The sequence below is a fragment of the Diceros bicornis genome, chromosome 14, assembly GCF_020826845.1.
Source record: "Diceros bicornis minor isolate mBicDic1 chromosome 14, mDicBic1.mat.cur, whole genome shotgun sequence".
In the NCBI taxonomy this organism is placed as follows: domain Eukaryota; kingdom Metazoa; phylum Chordata; class Mammalia; order Perissodactyla; family Rhinocerotidae; genus Diceros; species Diceros bicornis.
Genome location: NC_080753.1, coordinates 32,260,953 through 32,282,796, shown reverse-complemented (window position 1 = coordinate 32,282,796; position 21,844 = coordinate 32,260,953). Strand labels below are relative to the sequence as shown.

The 21,844-nt window shown below is 35.0% G+C and overlaps 1 protein-coding gene and 1 long non-coding RNA gene across 2 annotated transcripts in view; both read right to left on the bottom strand.

Moving 5' to 3' along the window:
* Positions 1–306: 306 nt before the first annotated feature.
* Positions 307–21,844, bottom strand: part of LOC131413802 (butyrophilin subfamily 1 member A1-like) — a 185,858-nt gene continuing 164,320 nt past the window's right edge. Inside the window, 8 exon segments of the mRNA XM_058554678.1 lie at positions 307–1,952; positions 2,128–2,154; positions 2,727–2,753; positions 3,224–3,250; positions 4,172–4,192; positions 7,854–7,874; positions 9,260–9,280; positions 11,939–11,959. Of these exon segments, the coding sequence (XP_058410661.1) occupies positions 1,429–1,952; positions 2,128–2,154; positions 2,727–2,753; positions 3,224–3,250; positions 4,172–4,192; positions 7,854–7,874; positions 9,260–9,280; positions 11,939–11,959 (689 nt within the window). The 3' untranslated portion in view covers positions 307–1,428.
* On the bottom strand, positions 15,270–21,347 carry LOC131413803 (uncharacterized). Its single transcript, XR_009222026.1, has 3 exons — positions 21,325–21,347; positions 17,519–17,539; positions 15,270–16,125 (listed from the first exon to the last, which is right to left on the bottom strand). It is a non-coding gene; the product is annotated as an uncharacterized LOC131413803 (long non-coding RNA).

The following is a 21,844-nucleotide window of genomic DNA, read 5'->3' as shown; positions in this document are numbered from 1 at the left end:
AGGGCAGTACAGGATGGATGGAGAGAACAGATGGATTTGATGTTCTCTGTAAAGGAAGAGGGATACTTCTCTTAATATAAGAATGAGGAAAGAGTAATAGAGAGGTAGAGATTTAGATAGGTTTGTTATACTTTTATTACAAAGATGAGAGAATTCCCTTCTGATGGATTCTAATTATTATTATTATTACTAATTATAAAATTTGGATATATATACTATATCACATATAGTATATATAATATATAATAGTATATATACATAATATATAATTATATAGAATAATTATATAGTATCCTAATTATTATTATTATTATTATTTTCAAAGTGTGAACACATTCATATATTGAGAACCAGGTGTGAGTAGAATTGGAATGTTAAAGGAAGTCTAATTTTTAATGAAATTGACTGTGCAAACGTAAGGCCTGTAAGTAGTTGGAGATGCATGGGAAGATAACCAGACAGTGCTGGCATCCAGGTTGTGATAGACGACTATAGAGGTACAGAGGAACCAGTTTGCTCATACGTGTGGATTTGTACAGAGTGTTAAGCTGCCAGTATGAGAAATGGGTAATTAGATCCATTGATATCTGGGGTTTTGCCAAGCTGATGTGAAAGGAAGACAATGAGTCCAGGGATTTTCAATTATTAGTAAGAGAATACTTAAAACTATTAACGATGGCATCTAAATAGGAAAGGGCAGGAAGTGAAGTCAGGAGAGACTGATAGATCAGGAGAAATCAAGAGGTCCTGATGAGACTGACACACTGGAAGTGCAGGAGTAGCTAAGCAAGCAAGTACAGGACTTTACTCCTCCTGTTTCACCCACATATTCAACTACGGTTGTCATCTGCTGCCATCCTTAGGGGGAAAATGCACAAGTTATGCTTAGATTCAATCACAAGTGTCAAAAGTCTAATGTATAAATTGCTTAAAGATAAAAGTTTATTTCTCACAGAGAAGAATTCAGGAATTGGGCAATAGAGTAGATCCATGAAGTTGTCAAAAACCCATGCTCATTCTGTCTTCACCGCCATCCATGTCATACTACAATGTCAGGGATGTTCTTTGAGTTCCACCCATCATGACACATTACAACCATCAGAAAAAGTAAAGAAAACAAGAAGGGCACACAATTTACCTTTAAGGACATATCCCATGAGTCATACAGAATAATTCAGGTTATAATGCACTGCTCATCATGTAGTCACATTCAGCAGAGAAAGCTAGGAAATCTAATCTTTAACTAGGCTGCCATAGGGCACAGTAAAAATAAGAAGGAACCTATAACTAAGTAAGAAGGGAGAATTGATATGAACGGCAACCATCAGTCTGTATCCCAGAACTTCATCTTGAATGAACTGGTAAGGAGGAAGAAAAATCAATTTTTGGCTAGAGGGAGGTGGATAGGCATATAAATTGCAACATCAGTCAGTTCTCCTCCACCTGAACAATGGTCAAGGCACCTGAGTCAGAGGACCAAAGTATGAAAAGTGGTTTTAGGACACCATAAAATGTGTTCTGTGGAAAGGTGAAAATGTGGTATCCATCTGTCATGTTATAGAAAGATATATCTCCAGCCTCATAATCCAGGAATATCCCCACACTAAGGGGTTTTTCTCTTAGAGTAAGACGAGTTTCTGGGAGGGCCCAATACTCCCCTTCATAGAACCTGATGGCCCAGAAACCATTCTGTGGGGACATCGTGACCCTTTCCTTCCTTGTTACATTATCCATACAAATTCCCAGGTCCCAAGAAGGCGTTTTCCCAACTTCCACCTCCCAGTAGCATCTCCCAGAGCTGATGTCCAGCTGACCCAGCACACAGGGAAGGGAGGTGAATCTCTGTGTGGAGCTGGGTAGATCTTGATATCTATCTTGCCAGGTTACTCGTCTCCCGTTTTCAGACAGAAGGAGGACAGGATGGGCAGTGGCTGCATCCAGGGTCACACTTACTGCAAAGACAAGAGGACTATTGTGTTTCTGGGAAGGGTCTCTAGCCCTGGGACAGAGGGCCCCCATTCTGTAAGGACTCCTCTGGCCCTGGGTAGATCCAGCTTACCTCCTCCCATCTTTCCCTGTGACTACCCCACAAGGAGCAGGGTCCCTCCTGGATCATCATAGACTTACCAGCTTCAAACTCTTCTTTCCTCCAATCTGCAAGGAACATATGTACATGAGAACCCACCATTTGAAAGATAAAGCTGCCTGTCTGTCCAGAATACTGTGAGTATAAACTCCTTAGGATTAATTCAAGAATAGTAGCAACCAAAGAAAATATTCTTTCATATACTTGCACTCCTTTTCACAGCCTGCTAAATTATGTCTGACTTGAAGACCTGACCCATCCCTATGCTCTCCTCATCCAACACTCCCACAGGATAAGTGTCTGTAATCTATTTAGGATGTTGGAGAGGAAACAAAGAATATCGTCAGTCTGACCAAATAACTTCTTTTGGCTGTAGTTTCCTTAGATTTTATAGCAGATGATAACCCTTTACCTATCCTCAAAGCATGATGTGAGATGCAAACTGAAAAATAATAAAACTGCTAAAATTTAATGTTTCAAACACATTATTATCTTTTACAATATTGAGTAATCTATTGAGTTCATGGAATTATGCTTTGGAGTTTCCTTGATTTTCAGCATGTTGTTTTGTACACAGTAAGTGTTCATTTAAAATATCTTCGATAATAGGATTTTCTTCATCAGAGTCCACGTCACTCACCAGCATATAATGGTGCATTCCTCCAGGCTGCAAAAGAACAAAATAGGAAACCCTTTACTTTTTCTACTTTCATGTTTTCTCTCATTGTCTTTTCCACTTCTCCCTGCCTTTGTCCCATTTCTTCTTCTAAGTGCTTTGAACTTTCTCTTTTTATCCTATATCCTCATATTCGATTTTTTTCAAACATGATGATAAAAATAATCAGTTGGAGGATAGACAGAAATATAGAAGCAGCAACAGGTGTGAGAGACAGAGGAGGAGCAAAATAAAGGAAGAGAGAAAGGAGGACAGATGGTAAAACATGCTGAATCATTTATAGTTTGCACTGCATAGAGAATTTATTGAAGGTACTGAAATTTAGAGAGATAATGCTTCAAATGCTTCTTTGCCTACTATAGACATTTCTGTTGTATGCCTGCATCCTATCCCACTCCTACAGAGGAAGAATGTAAAAGAAACAGAAGAATGGCGCATTCTGAGAGATAATCATTACTCACCTGACTTGAATTGAGACTTCCTCCTATCTGAGAGAAAAATATATGAACATGCATATATAAAACAGGCTTTCTTAACATTGTAAAGAAGATGCAATTAAAGCTATACATCTGCCAATATTTGTGTCTGCAAATTGGCCAACTAATGTCCATTTCAAAAGCAATCAAAGAAAATTCTGAAGTCTATTTCATTTGAAGACTTCACTACAATTTGAAGAATACAGTCTAATATGAAAGGACATGAGGATTTAAATAATTCTTGTAAGGGGGTACTAAAACATGGTTTAGAAATTTGTTGAATTAATAATTGAATGGATTAGAATAAAAAGGAAGAACAGTAATAATTATGGTTGGAAAGAAAAAAATCAGGAAAAATCATGCAAAAATATTTATATGCTTTAGATCACTTGAGAATATAGCCAAGAGAAGTGGATTAGCTAGTCTCAAGATTACACTTGACATGAGTATATAGTGTTTAAAAGGTTGGTAAAGGAGGAATTTATCTCACTCAGCAGCTTTGGAATTTTAACCCTTCCTTTAAAAGCCAGGACAATATCATGTATAAAACAACAGGCATCTCAGAGGGCATGTTCAAGAACCTAAGTCAAAGAAAGCTTTCTATTGAATAAAGAAAACCGCATTCTTCTTGGCCTAATCCACTTCAAATCACCAATCTTATAAGGAAATTATAGCAATCATCTAGAAGATAGAAGAAGCCTATGAATACAGCAAAGGAAGGAGAGGGAATGAAGAAAATCTGAGGAAGATGATGGGTAGGGAACATAATATGGGAGGAGTCCAGGAAGCCAGAAAGAAAATAGATAAGGTAATTTGAAATTCACAAGAAGGAAGAGGAAAGACAGGAAGGGGTAAGGTGAAGAGTCAGGAAGGACAAGATAAAAATATTTCTAAAGAATACCTCAGTAAAAAAGAATGTCAGAAAAAAGTTACCAATTTCTTTCTGAAGCTCTTCTGAAAAATAAAATGGAAAAATTCATGTAAATGTCAAGGGGAACCAACACAGAAAATGAAAATGAGTAGAAAATTTCCAGTGCACAGTAAATTGGTAGAATGAAGGTAATTAGAAGAAAAAAACCCCACAAATGAAGAAAAACAACAACACAAAACCCCTGAAAAAATGTCAAGGAAGTACATTTTTATCTTAGAAAAGTGAGAAAAGGGAAAAAACTTTCCCAATTGATTGAATAAAAGAAGAATGGTGAAGATGTGGACAGAATACCAAATAGAATTTTATCCCATACAAATTTCTTTTAAGAATAGTTTCAAGAACATAACTAATTCAGGGTTTGGATCAAAATATATATTTAATAAAATAAAATAATTTTAAAACAAATGTTACCTTGGTAGCAGTGTATTGGAATTGATTTTTAATTTGGAAAATCTTTCTATTTCAGATTACACAAGGTGTTTTTAAGTGAAACATAATTTGTATAATTAGTGGTCAACATATATTCAACTCCTGAGAAAGTCTTTTTAGAAGATGTTAAACCATTAAGAAAGCAAATGAGGGGCCGGCCCGGTGGCATAATGGTTATGTTCACACACTCCGCTTCGGCCTCCTGGGGTTTGCGGGTTTGGATCCCAGGCGTGGACCTGCACACCACTCATCAAGCCACACTGCGGTGGTGTCCCACATACAAAATGCAGGAAGACTGGCACAGATGTTAGCTCAGGGACAATCTTCCTAAAGCAAAAAGAGGAAGATTGGTGACAGACATTAGCAGCTCAGGGCCAATCTTCCTCTCCAAAACAAAAAAAAAAAAAGAAAGAAAGAAAGAAAAAGAAAGCAAATGACTATCATGACTGGGTACAGTCTTTTTTGAAGTCTGATAGCTTCTAATTCTCTGCATTTAACAAAACTGCAATAGAATTTAATTGAGTTTTCAACTGATAGAACTTTCAAAATTAGTTTTGATAAGTACTCTGTGATTTCATCATTTACCTCAGAAGTTCAAAGAATTGAGTGATGTGGCTCTAACCAAATTCCTTCCATTCCCATTAGCTTATATATAAGTACATAATTTCTCAGCACATAAATCTTTATAAATAAACAGAAAATAAATGGAATAAAATTAATGTTGATCACTAATTCATTTATTTGAAGGGAAATATAAGGAATTAATGGGGGCACAGGAATGCTAGGATTACATGACCAAAATCTTAGAAGACTGCTTTAAACTCTTTCATTTTATCCCTTTCCTAAAATGTGACTTTAGGCTTTATGGAAGTTCCTTACAAAACGTACATGTAAATTTCAAGAGCTAAGCTCATTTCTAGAATTCACATTTTGTAAAAAAGGCAGTATCTTGTGAGTTCTTTCAGTTTATAGGCTTCTAGCTTTTATGTAATATGTACACAAAAGTACATAGGTACTTGTCCTACATTCTTTGAAGAAACCTCTTTGATGGTGTGAATTACACTGCTTGGTCCTTTCTCCGTCTTTCCTGTATTCTCTAGGCTTAACCACCTATTAATATCCATCCATGTCTCTCAAGTGATAATGTTGCTGAATTTAGACGCCTTCTAACCCAGTATTCCTAATGGAAAAAATGAGGATATTATTATCTCATCTCCATTCCTCTGAGGAAAATCTCATTATTTCTATACTAAATAACATGAACGAAAGGGAAATGAAGTATTAAAAGGCAGGTGAGTGGGTTCTAATCAAATAACCTGAGCCTATATTAGACAAAACTAACACAACAGCCATTTGAAAAATATCATAATTTCTGAAGTATATTATTAACAAAATTTAATTGACAGAAAGTATCTGTCTACACAGATTGCAATGAGAGGATAAATCATACAAGTAATAATGGGGGAATTGAATAACAAATGAAGATGGTAAACTTCCGTTGAAAATATAAGATGAGATAAAATCATGTAAAATAAATACATGTTGGAGTTGCAGATGTTCACTGAAAATTAAAGAAAGAGGTACAAGTAAGAGATGAAATAATGACTAGATACAGAGTGAAAACACATCAATGGGACTTGCCTTTTCCTTATTCATACAGCAGAAGATAAAAGGAAGAAAACACCAATTGATTTTAAATGAGGGCACATGTCAAGAAGGAAGGAGGACAAAAATTTGAAACACATCCATAACATTCTCTGTGATTCAAGTTGACCTATATTTCTGAGAATTGGAGTCATGGTTCAAAGTCCATCTTACCAGTAAGAAGTAATTTTATTTTTACATCCTCCAATCCTTTATGCAAAAGACACTAAAATAGGAAATGAAACCATGAGAGGAGGTACCACAGGACTCCCTCTGGGCTAAACAATATCAATTACTCATCTCTCATTGGGCTGTCACCTTTTTAAGAAAAAAATGCAAACATGCCCTCATATATGAGAAAGGTACGCAAAAAGTGATGAGGAATCATACAGTAAAGGCACTCATCTATCCAAAACTGTATCTGTAGCAGTATTCAGACTTGTTAAAGTACTTGAAGAAGGAAGCCATTGGAATGAAGTGGCTTTAATGCCTTGGTAGCCTAATTAAGCAAACCAACACCTATGCCAGAGTTGACGCACTCAAATTTAGAAAATAGAAGCAAAGAATAACCAATCACAGTCAACTAGGCTTTCCCAAATAAGGCAACAGCTTAAGCTATAACCAATGAAATAATTGCTTTGCTTTGCTTCCACATCTTCTCTGCAAAAACCTTGCCCCTAGCTCCTGTTGGTGGAGCATTCCTAACCACTTTCAGTTTGGTGCTGCCCAATGCAAACTGAGGATTGCTCAAATAAACTCTTGAAAATTTTAATTTGACTCAGTTTATCTCTTAACATATGAAACCTGCTATATACATTAAAGAGATATATTCCTAATTCAACTCACCCTGGAAAAAAATATATATTGAAAATGTCATTAGAAAAGGAGGTTTTAATGATTAAGTAGTTTTATGAAAAAACCTTTTGGAAACATCTCAGGAAAACAGTTTCATGCATAATTCACATAAAAAATTCAGAATTGAGTGAAATATTATATTTGAACTTTTCTTAAGATAAAAGTCCTTTTACAAATGTTTAAAAGAAATTTCAGTTTGTTGATTAGTTAACTGTGTCAATAAAGACGAAAAAGAATAAAAAACTATTACTATGGTTGTAAATTTTAAAAAGCCAGAAAATATTATATGAAATAATTGTATACCTGGAGACTCTTGGGTAATATGTTCAAGGGCAGTGGAAGAGTGAGTCTTGACCAATGAATGACATCTCAGTTCACACAGTCTTTGAAAGGACAATGTAGGGAGAAAATTCACTCAGCGTGTTTGGAATCGTCTCTCATCTCTTAAGGTTTGGGAAAGTATCAATTTTATAGTAATAGGACCTCAAACTTGGAATTCATGACAGAAGTCCAAAGTTTGGATGTTTTCAAGAAATATATGTAGAGCATAGAAACTATGTTCCCGTTAGCTTAACTCTCACCAACTTCATAATGAAACTACGGCAAGTCTCTGGAAACAGAGATAAGATCATACGAAAAAGTCATGTAAAACTATATGTACATTGCAGTTTACGAAGATAATCATTAAGAATTGAAAACAAATGAAAAATAAACAAATAAAGACTAGATACAAAGTGTAACACTAGTGAGACTTGCCTTTTTCCTCTTGACACTTATCTGGAAAATAAACGGAAGAAAGAACCAATTCATTAAAAATGAAAGCACAATGTCAGGAAGAGAAGAGGACAATAATTTGAAACCCTTCCATTGTTTATTCCTCCATTAAAACTGAATCTTATTTCTAAGAATTGGAAGCAAAACGTTCTAAAGACCATGTAACTGATGAGAAACAATATAATTTTAATCACCCCATTCCTAAGTGCTAATGGAATTAAGATAGGAAATGAAACTGTGACAGGAGGCAGAATAGGACTGCCTCTGGGATAAATAATATCATTTATTCATCTTTCATTGAGTCTTTCACCTTTTTCAGAATAAAATGCCAGCACACACACATACACAAGACAGGTATTTAAAATAGGATGGAAAAGCCTACAGTAAAAGTACCCATCAAAAACTGTATCTGTAGCAGTAGTCATATGAGGCCTGCTACATACATTAAAGAGATAAATCACCAAATTAAATTCAATCTGTGAGCAAAATATAATTGAAACATATCATTAGAAGAAGAAGTTGTTAAACTTTTAATGATTACATTAGTGCTTTATAAAAGATCTTTTGGAATCATCCTAGAACAATAGCTTCTTATGTCATTCGCATAAAAAGTTCTGAATTGAAGATATGTTATATATGACCTTTCCTTAAGACATAGCATTTTTCTGCAAACATTTAAAAGGTATTGTAGTTTACAGAATTAATAATTCTATGAATAAAAATGCAAAAGAATAAACAAAATTTACTGTAATTGGAAAGAAAAAAAAGCCAGGAAAAATTATGTAAAATATTAGTATACCTGGGAACACTTGGGTAATATGATGAAGGGAAGGGAAAGAGTGAGACTCAAGCTCACACTTGACAATCAATGACATCAGAAATTACACAGTCTTTGACAGGACAATGGGGGAGGCAGAAACTTCACTCTTCAAATTTGGAATCTTCAATCATCTCTTAAGGTTTGAGAAATATCAATTGCGTAGAAATGGCCCCTTGAACTTGGAATATGTGACAGAGGTTCTAAATTAATAGACATTTTCAAGACAATATGTGTAGACTGGAAATCATATGCCTCTTAGACTAATCACCTTCACCTCACAAAATTCATAATGAAATATGGCAAGTCTCTGGAAGACAGAAGAGGCCAATATTTATAGGGAAGGACAAGTATGGCATGAAAAAAAAAAAAGGAATGGGAAAAGAATGGAAGGTAGGGAAACAGAGATGGACAGAATACAGGAGAAGTCCATAAACAAAATAATTGGAGAGGGAATAGTAAACACCCAAAAGAACGGCATATAGGTAAAAAGGCAGAGAATGTTAATGATATCAAGAAAGCAGTCATCTAAAAGAGGTATGGAAATAAAGAGTTGTCAGAGATAATTTACCCAGATTTTTCTGAAGGTCTTCTGAAAAATAAAATGGAAAGATCAATGTAAATATCGTGGAATAAAAATGCAAATACAATTCAAATTTATTAAAAAATACATATGTAAAGTTAAATGTATCAGATGCAGATAAACTCACACACACATACACATGTGTGCATGCATACACAAATGCACCAACAGTGGCTGAAGGATCTCTTTTGTTCAGAGAATATATTTCAAAAATTAAAGAAGAAAAGGACTAAATTTAGTGAACTGAGAAAAAAATTCAGGAATATTCGTTCTGGTGGTTCCCTTTAAAACTATTCTTGTTCCTTTTTGACATTCCTCAGTTTTTTATTATTCAATTTGTTAGCTTTAATAAATTCTTTGACTACTATTAAGTATATAGACTCAATTCTGGTTATTGCAGTGGCTATGTTGTATATAGTCACCAAAAGCACTGATTTAGAACATACTGAACCACTATTCAGGGAGCTAATCTAGGTTAGGTTCCTGGGAACTTCTATTCACAACATTTTCATAAACCCATTAATTCATAACCTTGTTTTATGTGAGTTTTTATTTTAATTCATGCCTGAATGAAGCTTGTCTTGAAATCAAATTAAAGGTGGGGAAATAAAGTATTAAGTGGCAGGGAACGGGGTTCTAAATCAAATGGCTTAAGTCATGTTTGACAAAACTTGCACATTACCCACTGTGAATACGCCAAAACATCAGAGGTATGTAATTCACAAAGTGACACTTGACTAAAAGGATTTGTCTACAACTATTGAAATGCCAGGACAATTCAGAGCAATAATAATAGGGGAAAGTAAGCTAAAAAAGAAAATGGCAAATTCAGTTAGAAAGATAAGGTAATGAGACAAATCATGTAAACATGTATGTATATTGAGTTGAGAATGATGATCATTAACAGTTGAAGACAAAGGTACAAGAAATAGATGAAACCTTGACTACGTACATAGTGAAATACATTAATGAGACTTGCCTTTTTCCTGTTCATACTTATAGATAAAATAAAAGGAAAAAACAAACAATTCATTCAAAATGAGGCACATGTCAGTAAGTGAAGAGGATAAAAATTTGATACACTTTCCTAGTTTTCTCTATGGTTTAAACTGACCAATATTTCTGAGAATCCGAACCAGAAGATTCCAAATCCATCTCACCAATCATAGGCAATGTTTTTTTTTTTTTTTTTTTTTTTTGTGAGAGAGATCAGCCCTGAGCTAACATCTGTGCTAATCCTCCTCTTTTTGCTGAGGAAGACTGACTCTGTGCTAACATCTATTGCCAATCCTCCTCCTTTTTTTCCCCAAAGCCCCAGTAGATAGTTGTATGTCATAGTTGCACATCCTTCTCGTTGCTGTATGTGGGACGTGGCCTCAGCATGGCCGGAGAAGCCGGGCGTCGGTGCCTGCCGGGGATCCAAACCTAGGCCGCCAGTAGCGGAGTGCACGCACTTAACCACTAAACCACCAGGCCGGCCCGGCAATGTTGTTTTACTTCTACTCACTCCTTGATGCAAAGGAACCAATGGGAAATGAAACTGTGAGAGGAGGCTGATGTGACTTCCTTTGGGATAAATAATATCCATCATTGGTCTTGCACTGGGCTTTCTTCCTCTTCAAAGTATGTAGAGTGCAAACACCAACACACAAGACAGGTGCTTAAGAGAGATTAGGAAGTAAACAAAAAAGCATCCATCTGTCCAAAACTCTATCTCTAGCAGTTACAGTCCAAAAATCTATTCCATCTGAGAAAGAGTCATTGAAAAATGTTATTACAAAAGGAGGATGTTAAAATTTTAACGATTACATTACGGTTTTATGAAAAAACATTGGGGAGAGTCCTAGGACAATTGCTTCTCACGTCATCCACTTAAAATATTCTGAATTAAAAATATGTTACTGATGAACTTTCCTTAATATATAAAGTTATTCTATAAACATTTAAAAGGAATTGCAATTTTCAGAATTAATAATTGTGTCAACAAAAGTGCAAAAGTATAAAGAATATTCACCACAGTTGGAGAGGAAAAAAAGGAAAAGTTATGTAAAATATTTGTATACCTGGAAACACTTAGGCAATATGATCAAGGGCAGTAGAAGAGTGAGCCCCAAGTTGACACTTGACCAATGAATGACAACAGAACTTACAGTCTTTAAAAGGAAAATGGAGGGAGAAACCTCATTTACCGAGGTAGAAGTGTTCTCTCATTTCTTATGGTTTGTTGTGGTAAAATTCATTGCATCTCAATGGGCCCTCATATGTCAAATACATAACAGAGATGCTCAATTAATGGACATTTTCCAGAAAATATATGTCAAATGGAAACCATGTGCCTATCAGCGTAATTCCCTTCATCTCTCTGACTTTATAATGCAACTATGGCATGTCTCTGGAAGACAGAAGCAGCCAGTATTTACAGGAAAGGACCGATATGGAATGAGAAAAGAAGCAATGGGAACGAATGAAAGGTAGGGGAAAAAGAAATGGAGAGAACATGATATGGAAAAAGTTCATAAACAAATATGGGAGGGAGAAAAAAGTCGACTTCTGAGAGAATGGTGAGCTAAGGGATGTCATGTAGGTAGAATGGCAGGGAACACTAATGACCAAAAAAGCAGTCATTTAAATGGTTAAAGGAGTACAGAGTTGTCAGAGGTATTTTACCAATTTTTTTCTGAAGTTCTTCTGAAAAAAATAAAATGGAAGGATTAATGTAAGCATTATGGGAACGAAACATAAAAATTCAAATGTATTGAAAATTTTCAATGAAAAATTAAATCTACAACAGTATGCAGAAATGCTCACAAACATGCACACGCACGCACACACACACACACGAAGAGTGGCTGAAACGTTGCTTTTGTCCAAAAATATTTGACAAAATATGAAAATAAGAGAAATGAGATGAATTTACTGAAAGGGGAAACATTTTAGAACATTAGTTGTGGTGGTACTTTATAAAAAATTTTCTTGTTCCCTTTTGACATTATTTAGGCTTTTATTATTTAGTTTGTTAGCTTTAGTAAGTTCTCGACTGCTACTAAATATTAATTAGTCAATTCCTGTTAGTATGGTAACTATGTTGTATACAGTAGCCAAACATTGACTTAAATAATACTGAACTACTGCTTTCAGAGAAAATGCAGGGTTAGGTTCCTCGGCACCTCTATTCATGACATTTACACCAACTCATTAATACATAACCTTGTTTTATGTGAGTTTTATTTTAACCACACTCCTGAATGAAACTTGTCTTAACTAAATCACATGAAAGGAAGGAAAATGAAGTATTAAGTGGCAGGAAAGGGTGTTCTAAATCAAATGACCTCAGCCTACCTTGGAGAAATCTTACACATCAGAAACTTTAAAAACACCAAATTTCCACAGGTATATTATTAATAAGGTTCACTTGATAGAAAGGATTTGTCTACACAGATTGCAAAGACAAGACAAATCAAGAAGTTATACTAGGGGAAACTGAATAACAAATGAAGATGGCAAACTTCAGTTAGAAAGACAACACGATGAAACAAAATCATGTAAATTTAACGTATGTTGGAATTGAGGAAGATAATCATGGAGAGATGAAGACAAGGGTACAAGAAGCAGATGAAACAATTACTAGAGAGAGAGGGAAATACATTATTTTGATTGCTAACTTCCCTTTATTTACCTGTTTCTAGAATAATGACTTAATTCCCGAAGATCCTTCTAACTTCACTAATGTAACTGGCTACTATTAAGTTGTTTATATTTAACATGTTTGATGAGCTAAAACTTTCCTCACCATTCCTTTGATGCTCAATCTCTATCATCATTGTGAAATGGGATCCTGTTCAAGTTGAAACTTGTGTTCTTTTACAATGACTCCAGAAGACTTTTACAGCTTCCTGGCTTGCTGGTGGAACAAGACGTTCCAAAGTCGTTTTGACATTCCCCACCTGAGCTGCAAATGGCAATTTCTTCCAAGATGCTATAAGTCTTTTAGTGTGATTGTTTTTAGTGATTGCAACATATAGAATAGGGGTGGCAATTGTTGGGGAGTTCATTATGATATCTAGACCTATTCAGTGAAACAAACAAACAAACAAATAAAATCTGTATACATATGAAATACATTATTGAGACTTACCTTTTTCTTGTTCCTTCTTATCTGAAAAATGAAAGGAAGAAAGAAGCCATTAATGCAAAATGAAGGCACGACATTACGAAGGGAGGGAGACAAAATTTGAAACCCTTTCATAGTTTACTCTGTGATTCAAATTTCTGAGAATTGGAACCACAATGTTGCAAATGATATATCACCAATCGAGACAACATTGATTTCATTCCCCACGGCTTGGTGCAAAGGAATGAGATAGGAAATGACATCATGTGAGAAAGTAGAATTGGACTTCCCCTGGCATAAACCTTATCAATCAGTGGTCTTGGATTGGTCCTCCTACCTTCTTCATGATAAAATACAAGCATGGACAGATCCATGAGATAAGTCCTTAAAAATTGATGAGAAAGTGTACAGTAAAAGGACCCATCTGCTCAAAACTATCTGTAGCAGTAGCCACATGAAACCTGCTCCTTACATTAAAGAGATATATTCCTAAATTCTCTCACCCCTAAAAATAAAAGTGTCATTGGAAAAGGTCATTAGAAAAGGAGGATATTAAACTTTTAGTGATTATGTTAGCGTCTTATAAAATTACTTTTAGGATATCCGAGGATGATAGCTTCTCATGTGATCAACATACAATATCATGAACGAGAGATATTTTATCAATGGCTTTCCTGGAAGAGGTAAAGGCCTACTATGAACATCAAAAATAATTGTAGTTTTCAGTATTACTCGTTGTGTAAATAAATGATGAGAGAATACTGTGGTGGAAAGAAAAGAAAAAGCCAGGAAGCATTATTTTAAAGATCTGTATACTTGGGAACATTTAGGTAATATGACAAAGGGCAGTGGAAGAGTAAGCCTCAAGTTCATGCTTGACTAATCAACGATATCTGCATTTACACAGACTTTGAAATGACAAAGGATGTAGAAATTTTTACTCAGCAAGTTTAGAGTCTTCTCTCATCTCTTAAGCTTTAGGGAGGTATCAATTGCATGGTAATGGCCCCTTGACCCTGGAAAAGGTGACAGAGATTCTAAATCAATGGTCATTTTCCAGAAAATCTATACAGAATGGATCGATGTGCCTAAAAAACTAATCCCCTTCATCTCACAAAATTCATAACGATACTAGGGCGAGTCTATGGAAGACAGATGAAGCCAATGTTTCCAGGGAAGGAGAAGTATGGCATGAGAAAGGACAGAATGGGACAGAAGGAAAGCTGGGGAAACAGAAATGGAGAGAACTTTATAAGGGAAAGTCCTTATCAAGAAATTGGGGTGGGGGGGAGAAGTGGGAAGTGGGAGCCAACTGATGGTATGTAAAGATGCAGGGAAAGTAAGCCTCTAAGAAAGCACTCATTTAAAGGGTTATGGGAGTAAAGCATTGTCAGATAAAATTTACCAAAATTTTTCTGAAGAAGATCTGAAAATAAAATGAGAAGATCATATAAATATGATGGAAAACAAATGTGAATTATTTTCAAAATTATTGACAACCTAGAATGTAATGTTAAACCTATGAAGAGGCTGATAAACACACACACACACAGACACACACACGTCTGCAAGCGCACACACACACACCAGCAGTGGCTGAAATCTGCCTTTTGTCCTGAGAACATTTTCAAAAGTGAAAATGCTAAAAGAGTGAATTCACCGAATTGTGGAAAAATATTAGAAATATTGGTTCTGGTGCTTACTTTTCAAAAATTTTCTCGATCCCATTTGACATTATTTAGCCTTTTATTATCAGTTATTAACCTTAACATCATCTTTGGCTGCTACTAAATATCTATATGTATAACTAGTTTGACTAAATGAATATATATTATGTGTGTGTATATATATATACACACACATGTATATGTACACATATATGCATAGTCAATACTTGTTATTACGGTAGCTATGTTGTATAAAGTAGCCACAAGGAATGAATTAGAGAATACTGAACCACTTCTAGAGAAAAATATAAACTTTAGATTCTTGAGAGTCTCTATTCACATTTTTTCAACTGATGAATACATAACCTTGTTTGTGTGGGTTTCTATTACAACTCATGCCTAAATGAAACTCAATTAATTAAATCACATGAAAGGAAGGGAAATTAAGTTTTGGCAGTAAAGGGGCTCTAAATCAAATGCCTTGAGCATATCTTGGACAAATCTTACACATCAGCCACAGTGAAAATGCCAGTGCTTCAGAGGTATATGATTAATAAAATTTAATTCACACAAAGGATATGTCTGCATAGATTACAGCTACAAGTCAAATCAAAGAGGCAATAATGGGAGAGACTGAATGATAAATGAAGATGGCAAACATCAGTTGGAAAGAGAAGATAGCATAAAATCATGTAAAAATATGCATATATTAGAGTTGAGAAAGATGGTCATTGAGAGTTGAAGACAAAGATACAGAAACAGATGAAACCATACTTACTGGTAAAATAGAAGGAAGAAAGAACCAATTCATTCAAAGAGAGGGCACAACGCCAGAAAGAAAGGAAGTGAAAAATTTGAAATACTTCCACAGATTTTTTGATGGTTCAAAGTGATCCACATTTCTGAAAACTGGAACCACAAGGTTCAAAGACCATCTCACTAACAAAAGGAAATGCTGTTTTACTTCCATATACCACTTGGTGTAAAATGATCTAAGGCTGGAAATTTAACCACCACAAGAGGTAAAATAGGTAAAGGGTTCTAAGAAAATTTACCAGTTTTTCTCTGAAGATCATCTGGAAAAGTATTAAAAAGTCAATGTAAGTATGATGGGAACCAAAAGTAGAGAAAATTCAAATTTGTTGAAAAATTCATATTTAAAATTAAACCAATCAAGATGCAGATAAACACACACACATTTTATACATATACACACGTTCAGACACCAAGGCACAGACAAACAGCAATGGCCAAGAACTCATGTTTCCCAGAGAATATTGCCCACAACATGAAAGGGGCATGAAACAAGTAAATTTGCTGCATAGAGAAATAATTTTATGAATGTTGATTCTGGTGCTTACCATTAAAAAATATTCTCAATCCCTTCTGACATTATTTAGACTTTTATTATTCAAAAGTTATCCTTAAAATCTTTGGCTGCTAAGATATATATATATAAGATATATATATAACTATACATATATGTATGTGGCATATATACGTATATATGTAGCAGTAGTCATATAAAACTTGCTACATTCATTAAAGAGATTTGTTCCTAAATTCCACTTCCGTTCAAAACCAAAAGATAATTGAAGAAGGTCATTGCAAGGAGACATCAATATTTTAAGGACTATATTAGTGTTTTACGAGAAAATCTTTGCCAACATCCTAGGATATTGCTTCTCGTGTCTTTCACCTTAAAAATTGAATATTCAGACATATATTTTAAATGAACTTTACCTAAGATATAAAAACCTTCTATAAACATTTCACAGGAAGTACAATATGCCGAAATAGTAATTGTGTCGTTAAACATGTGAAAAACAGAGAATAATTACTACAGTTGCAAAGAAAAACATTTCCAGGAAAAATCATTGAAAATATTTGTATACCTGGGAACAGTTCAGTAATATGTTCAAGGGCGGAAAGAGACTGAGCCTCGAGTTCACACTAGACTAGTGAAAGACATCTGAATTTACACAGTCTTTGAAAGAGCAACAGATACAGAAACCTTACTCAGCATGTTTAGAGTTTTCTACTTACTTAAGGTTTGGGAAATTATGAGTTGCATAGTCATTGCCCCTTTAACTTGAAAGATGACAGAGATTCTATACCAACGATCATTTTCCAGAAAATATATATAGGTTGGAAGTGATGTGGCTATCAGCCTAACCCCCTTCATCTCTATAAAATTCATCATGAAATCATTGCATGTCTCTGGAGACATAAGAAACTAATGTTTATAGGGAAGGAGTGGTATGGAATGAAAAAGAAGGAATAAGAAGAGATGGAATGCAGGACAGAAGAAATGAAGAGAAATTAACATAGGAGAAGTCCATATCTAAAAAATTGGAGAGGTAAGAGGAGAAAGGCAAGCCAATGGACGGCACATAGACAGAAAGACAAGAAATGTAAGCAGTTATTTAAAGGGTTATGGGAGAGTAAAAAGTCGTCAGAAAAATTTACCAAGTATTTTCCAAACAGCATCTGAAAAATAAAATGGAAAGCTCCATGTAAATATCAAAGCAAACAAAGACAAAGAAAATTCAATTTTGTTGAAAACTTTGCACTCAAAATTAAACTTAGGGATGCAGATACACACACACACACAAGTGACAGGTATGCACACATACACACAAACACACACACACAGAGTGACAGAATGACCACTCTTGTCCAAGAGTAGTCTCCCCAAAATGAAGAGGGGCATAAACTGAGTTATTTTACAAAAGTGAGAAATAAATTTAGGAATATAAGTTCTGGAGGTTACCTTTTTAAAAAGTTCTTTATGTTAGAGTATCTACATATATATTTGTTATTGGGGGAGATATGCTGTATAAAGTAGACACAAACATTGAATTAGAAGATATGAAACCACTTCTTCTAAATGTGTACTGGGTGTCTCTATTTACATTTATGTCAACCGATGGATACATGGCCTTGTTTTATGTGGGTTTCTAATTCAACCCATGCCTAAATGAAACTCATCTTATTTAAATCTCATGAAGGGAAGAGAAATAAAGTATTAAATGGCAGTGAAGCAAGTTCTAAAGCACAGGACCTGAGCAGGTCTTGGACAATACTCAAACATCAGCCACACTGAAAATGCCAATACTTCAGAGGTATGTAATTAATAACACTGTCTGGACACAAAAGGAATGTCAGCACAGATTGCAAAAACAGGAAAAAATCACAGAAGTAATAATGGGAGAAATTGTATAAGAAACGAAGATGGCAAACATCAGCTGGAAAGACAAGAAGACAAAATCATACAGAAATATGTATATATTGGAGTTGAAGAAGATGATATTGATGGTTGTAGAAAAAGGTAGAAGTAACAGATGAGACCATGACTAGAACACAGGGAACTATTTAACAGGACTTGCCCTTTGCCTCCTCACATTTATTGATAAAATAAAAGGAAGAAAAAAACACTTCATTTAAAATGAGAGCACAATGTCAAGAAGGGAGGCAGACAAAAATTTCAAACACTGCCATCGTTGTCTCTGGGGTCCTAATGACACACACACATATGTGAGAACTGGAACCGCAAAGTTCAAAGGCCATCTCACCAATCACGAGAAATGTTGCTCTACTTACAAACCACCTTTGGTGCCAAAGGGAGTAAGACTGCAAATGACACCACGTGAGGAGTAGCAAGCACTTCCTCTGGGATGAACACTATCAATCATTAGTCTTTCTTTATGCCTTCTACCTCTTCCAAAAACAAAAATGAAAACATATATTCATACACAAAAGAGGTATTAAAAAGAGATGAGGGGAGAGTAAACATGTAGAGCGTTAGGATGCATTCAAACTTGAGTTACCAATTTAAAATAGACTGTTCAAATATAAGTTGTTTTATTTAAATCTCATGGTAAGCACAAAGCAAAAACCTATAGTAGATACACACACACACACAAAAGAGAAAGGAATCTAAGCTTACGATGGCAGAAGATCATCAAATTACAAAAGAAGAAAGCAAGAGACGAAGAAAGGAACCATGGAACAACAAAATAGCCAGAAAATAACTAATAAAGTGGCAATAAGTACATACCTATCCATAATTACTTTAAATATAAATGAACTAAATTCTTACATCAAAAGACATAAAGTGGCTGAATGGATAAAAAAACAAGACCCATCTCTATGCTGCCTGCAAGAGACTCACTTCAGATGTAAGGACACACCTAGACTGAAAGCGAGGGATGGGAAAAGATATTCTATGCAAATGGAAACCACAAGAAAGCTGGAGTAGCTATGGTTATCTCAGATATAACAGACTTTCAAACAAAGATTGTAATAAGAAACAAAGAAGGGCTATCAAAGTGATATCGGGATCAATCCAACAAAAGGATATGACATTTGTAAACGTTTATGCACCCAAATTAGGGTAGGACCCAAATATATGAAGCAAATATGAACAGATCTAAAGTGAGAAATCAACAGCAATACAACAATAGTCGAGGACTTCAATACCCACTTTCATCACTGGATAGAACATTCAGGCAGAAAATCATGAGGACTAAATGACATGTTAGACCAGATGCACCTAACAGGTATGTACAGAACACTCACCCAAAAGCAACAGAATACACATTCTACTTGAGTGCACATGGAACCTTCTCCGGTATAGATCATATACTGTGTCACAAAACAAGTCTTAATAAATTACACTTGAGAAAAAGGATCTGTCTACAACTATCGAAATGACATGACAATTCAGAGCAGTAATAATAGGGAAAAGTGAACTAAAAAAGAAAATGGCAAGCTTAGTTAGAAAGACAAGGTAATGAGACAAACTGTGTAAACATGTATGTGTACTGGAGCTGAGAACGATGACCATTAATGGTTGAAGACAAAGGTACAAGAAACAGATGAAACCATGACTAGGTGCACAGTGCAACACATTAACGAGACTTGTCTTTTTCCTGTTCACACTTATAAATAAAATAAAAGGAAAAAACAAACAATTCATTCAAAATGAGGCACATGTCAGTAAGTGAAGAGGATAAAAATTTGACACACTTCCCTAGCTTTCTCTGTGGTTCAAACTGAGCAATATTTCTGAGAACTGGAACCAGAAGATTTCAAATCCATCTCACCAATCATAGGCAATGTTGTTTTACTTTTATTCACTCCTCGATGCAAAGGAACCAATGGGAAATGAAACTGTGAGAGGAGGCTGATGTGACTTCCTTTGGGATAAATAATATCCATCATTGGTCTTGCACTGGGCCTTCTTCCTTTTCAAAATATGTAGAGTGCAAATACGAATACACAAGACAGGTGCTTAAGGGAGATTAGGAAGTAAACAGTAAAAGCATCCATCTGTCCAAAACTCTATCTCTAGCAGTTATAGTCCAAAAATCTATTCCGTTGGAGAAAAAGTCATTGAAAAATGTTATTACAGAAGGAGCATGCTAAAATTTTAACAATTACTTTAGGGCTTTATGAGAAACATTTGGGGAGAGTTCTAGGACAATAGCTTGTCATGTCATTCGCTTAAAATATTCTGAATTACAAATATGTTATTAATGAACTTTCCTTAATATGCAAAGTTATTCTATAAACGTTAAAAAGGAATTGCAATTTTAAGAGTTAATAATTGTGTTAACAAAAGTACGAACGTATAAACAATATTTACTACAGTTGGAGAGGAAAAAAAGGAAAAATTATGTAAAATATTTGTGTACCTGGAAACACTTAGGAAATATGCTCAAGGGCAGTAGAAGAGTGAGCCCCAACCTGACATTTGACCAATGAATGACAAGAGTTTACAGTCTTTAAAAGGAAAAAGGAGGGAGAAACCTCATTTGCCAAGGTAGAAGTCTTCTCTCATTTCTTATGTTTTGGGGTAAAATTTATTGCATCTTAATGGGCCCTCATACGTCAAATACATAACAGAGGTCCTAACATTTTCCAGAAAATATGTGTCAAATGGAAACCATGTGTTTATCAGCCTAATTCCCTTCACCTCTCTGACTTTATAATGCAACTATGGCATGTCTCTGGAAGACAGAAGAAGCCAGTATTTACAGAGAATGAGAAAAGAAGGAACGGGGACGAGTGAAAGGTAGAGGGAAATGAAATGGAGAGAACGTAATAAGGAAAAAGTTTATAAACAAATATGGGAAGGAGAGAAGTGTAGACTTCTGAGAGAATGATCAGCTAAGGGATGTCAGGCAGGTAGAATGGCAGGGATCACTAAAGAGCAAAAAAGCAGTCATTTAAATGGTTATGGGAGTAAAGAGTTGTCAGAGGTATTTTACCAATTTTTTTCTGCAGTTCTTCTGAAAAAGATAAAACAGAAAGATAAAGGTAAGTATTATGGGAAAGAAACATAAAAATTCAAATGCATTGAAAATTTTAAATGCCAAATTAAACCTAAAACAGGATGAAGAAATTCTCACACAAATGCACCTGCACACGTGTGCACACATGCACGAACAGTGGCTGAAATATCGCTTTTGTCTAAAAATATTTGACAAAAAATGAAAATAAAAGAAATGGGATGAATTTACTGAAAGAAGGAACATTTTAGAAACGTTAGTTGTGGTGGTGGCTTATAAAAAATTTTCTTGTTCCCTTTTGACATTATTTAGGCGTTTTATTATTTAGTTTGTTAGCTTTAGTAAGTTCTCCACTGCTACTAAATATTAATAGTCAATTCCTGTTAGTATGGTAACTACATTGTATACAGTAGCCCCAAACACTGATTTAAAGAATACTGAACCACTGCTTTCAGAGAAAATGCAGGGTTAGGTTCCTCGGCACCTCTATTCACGACAT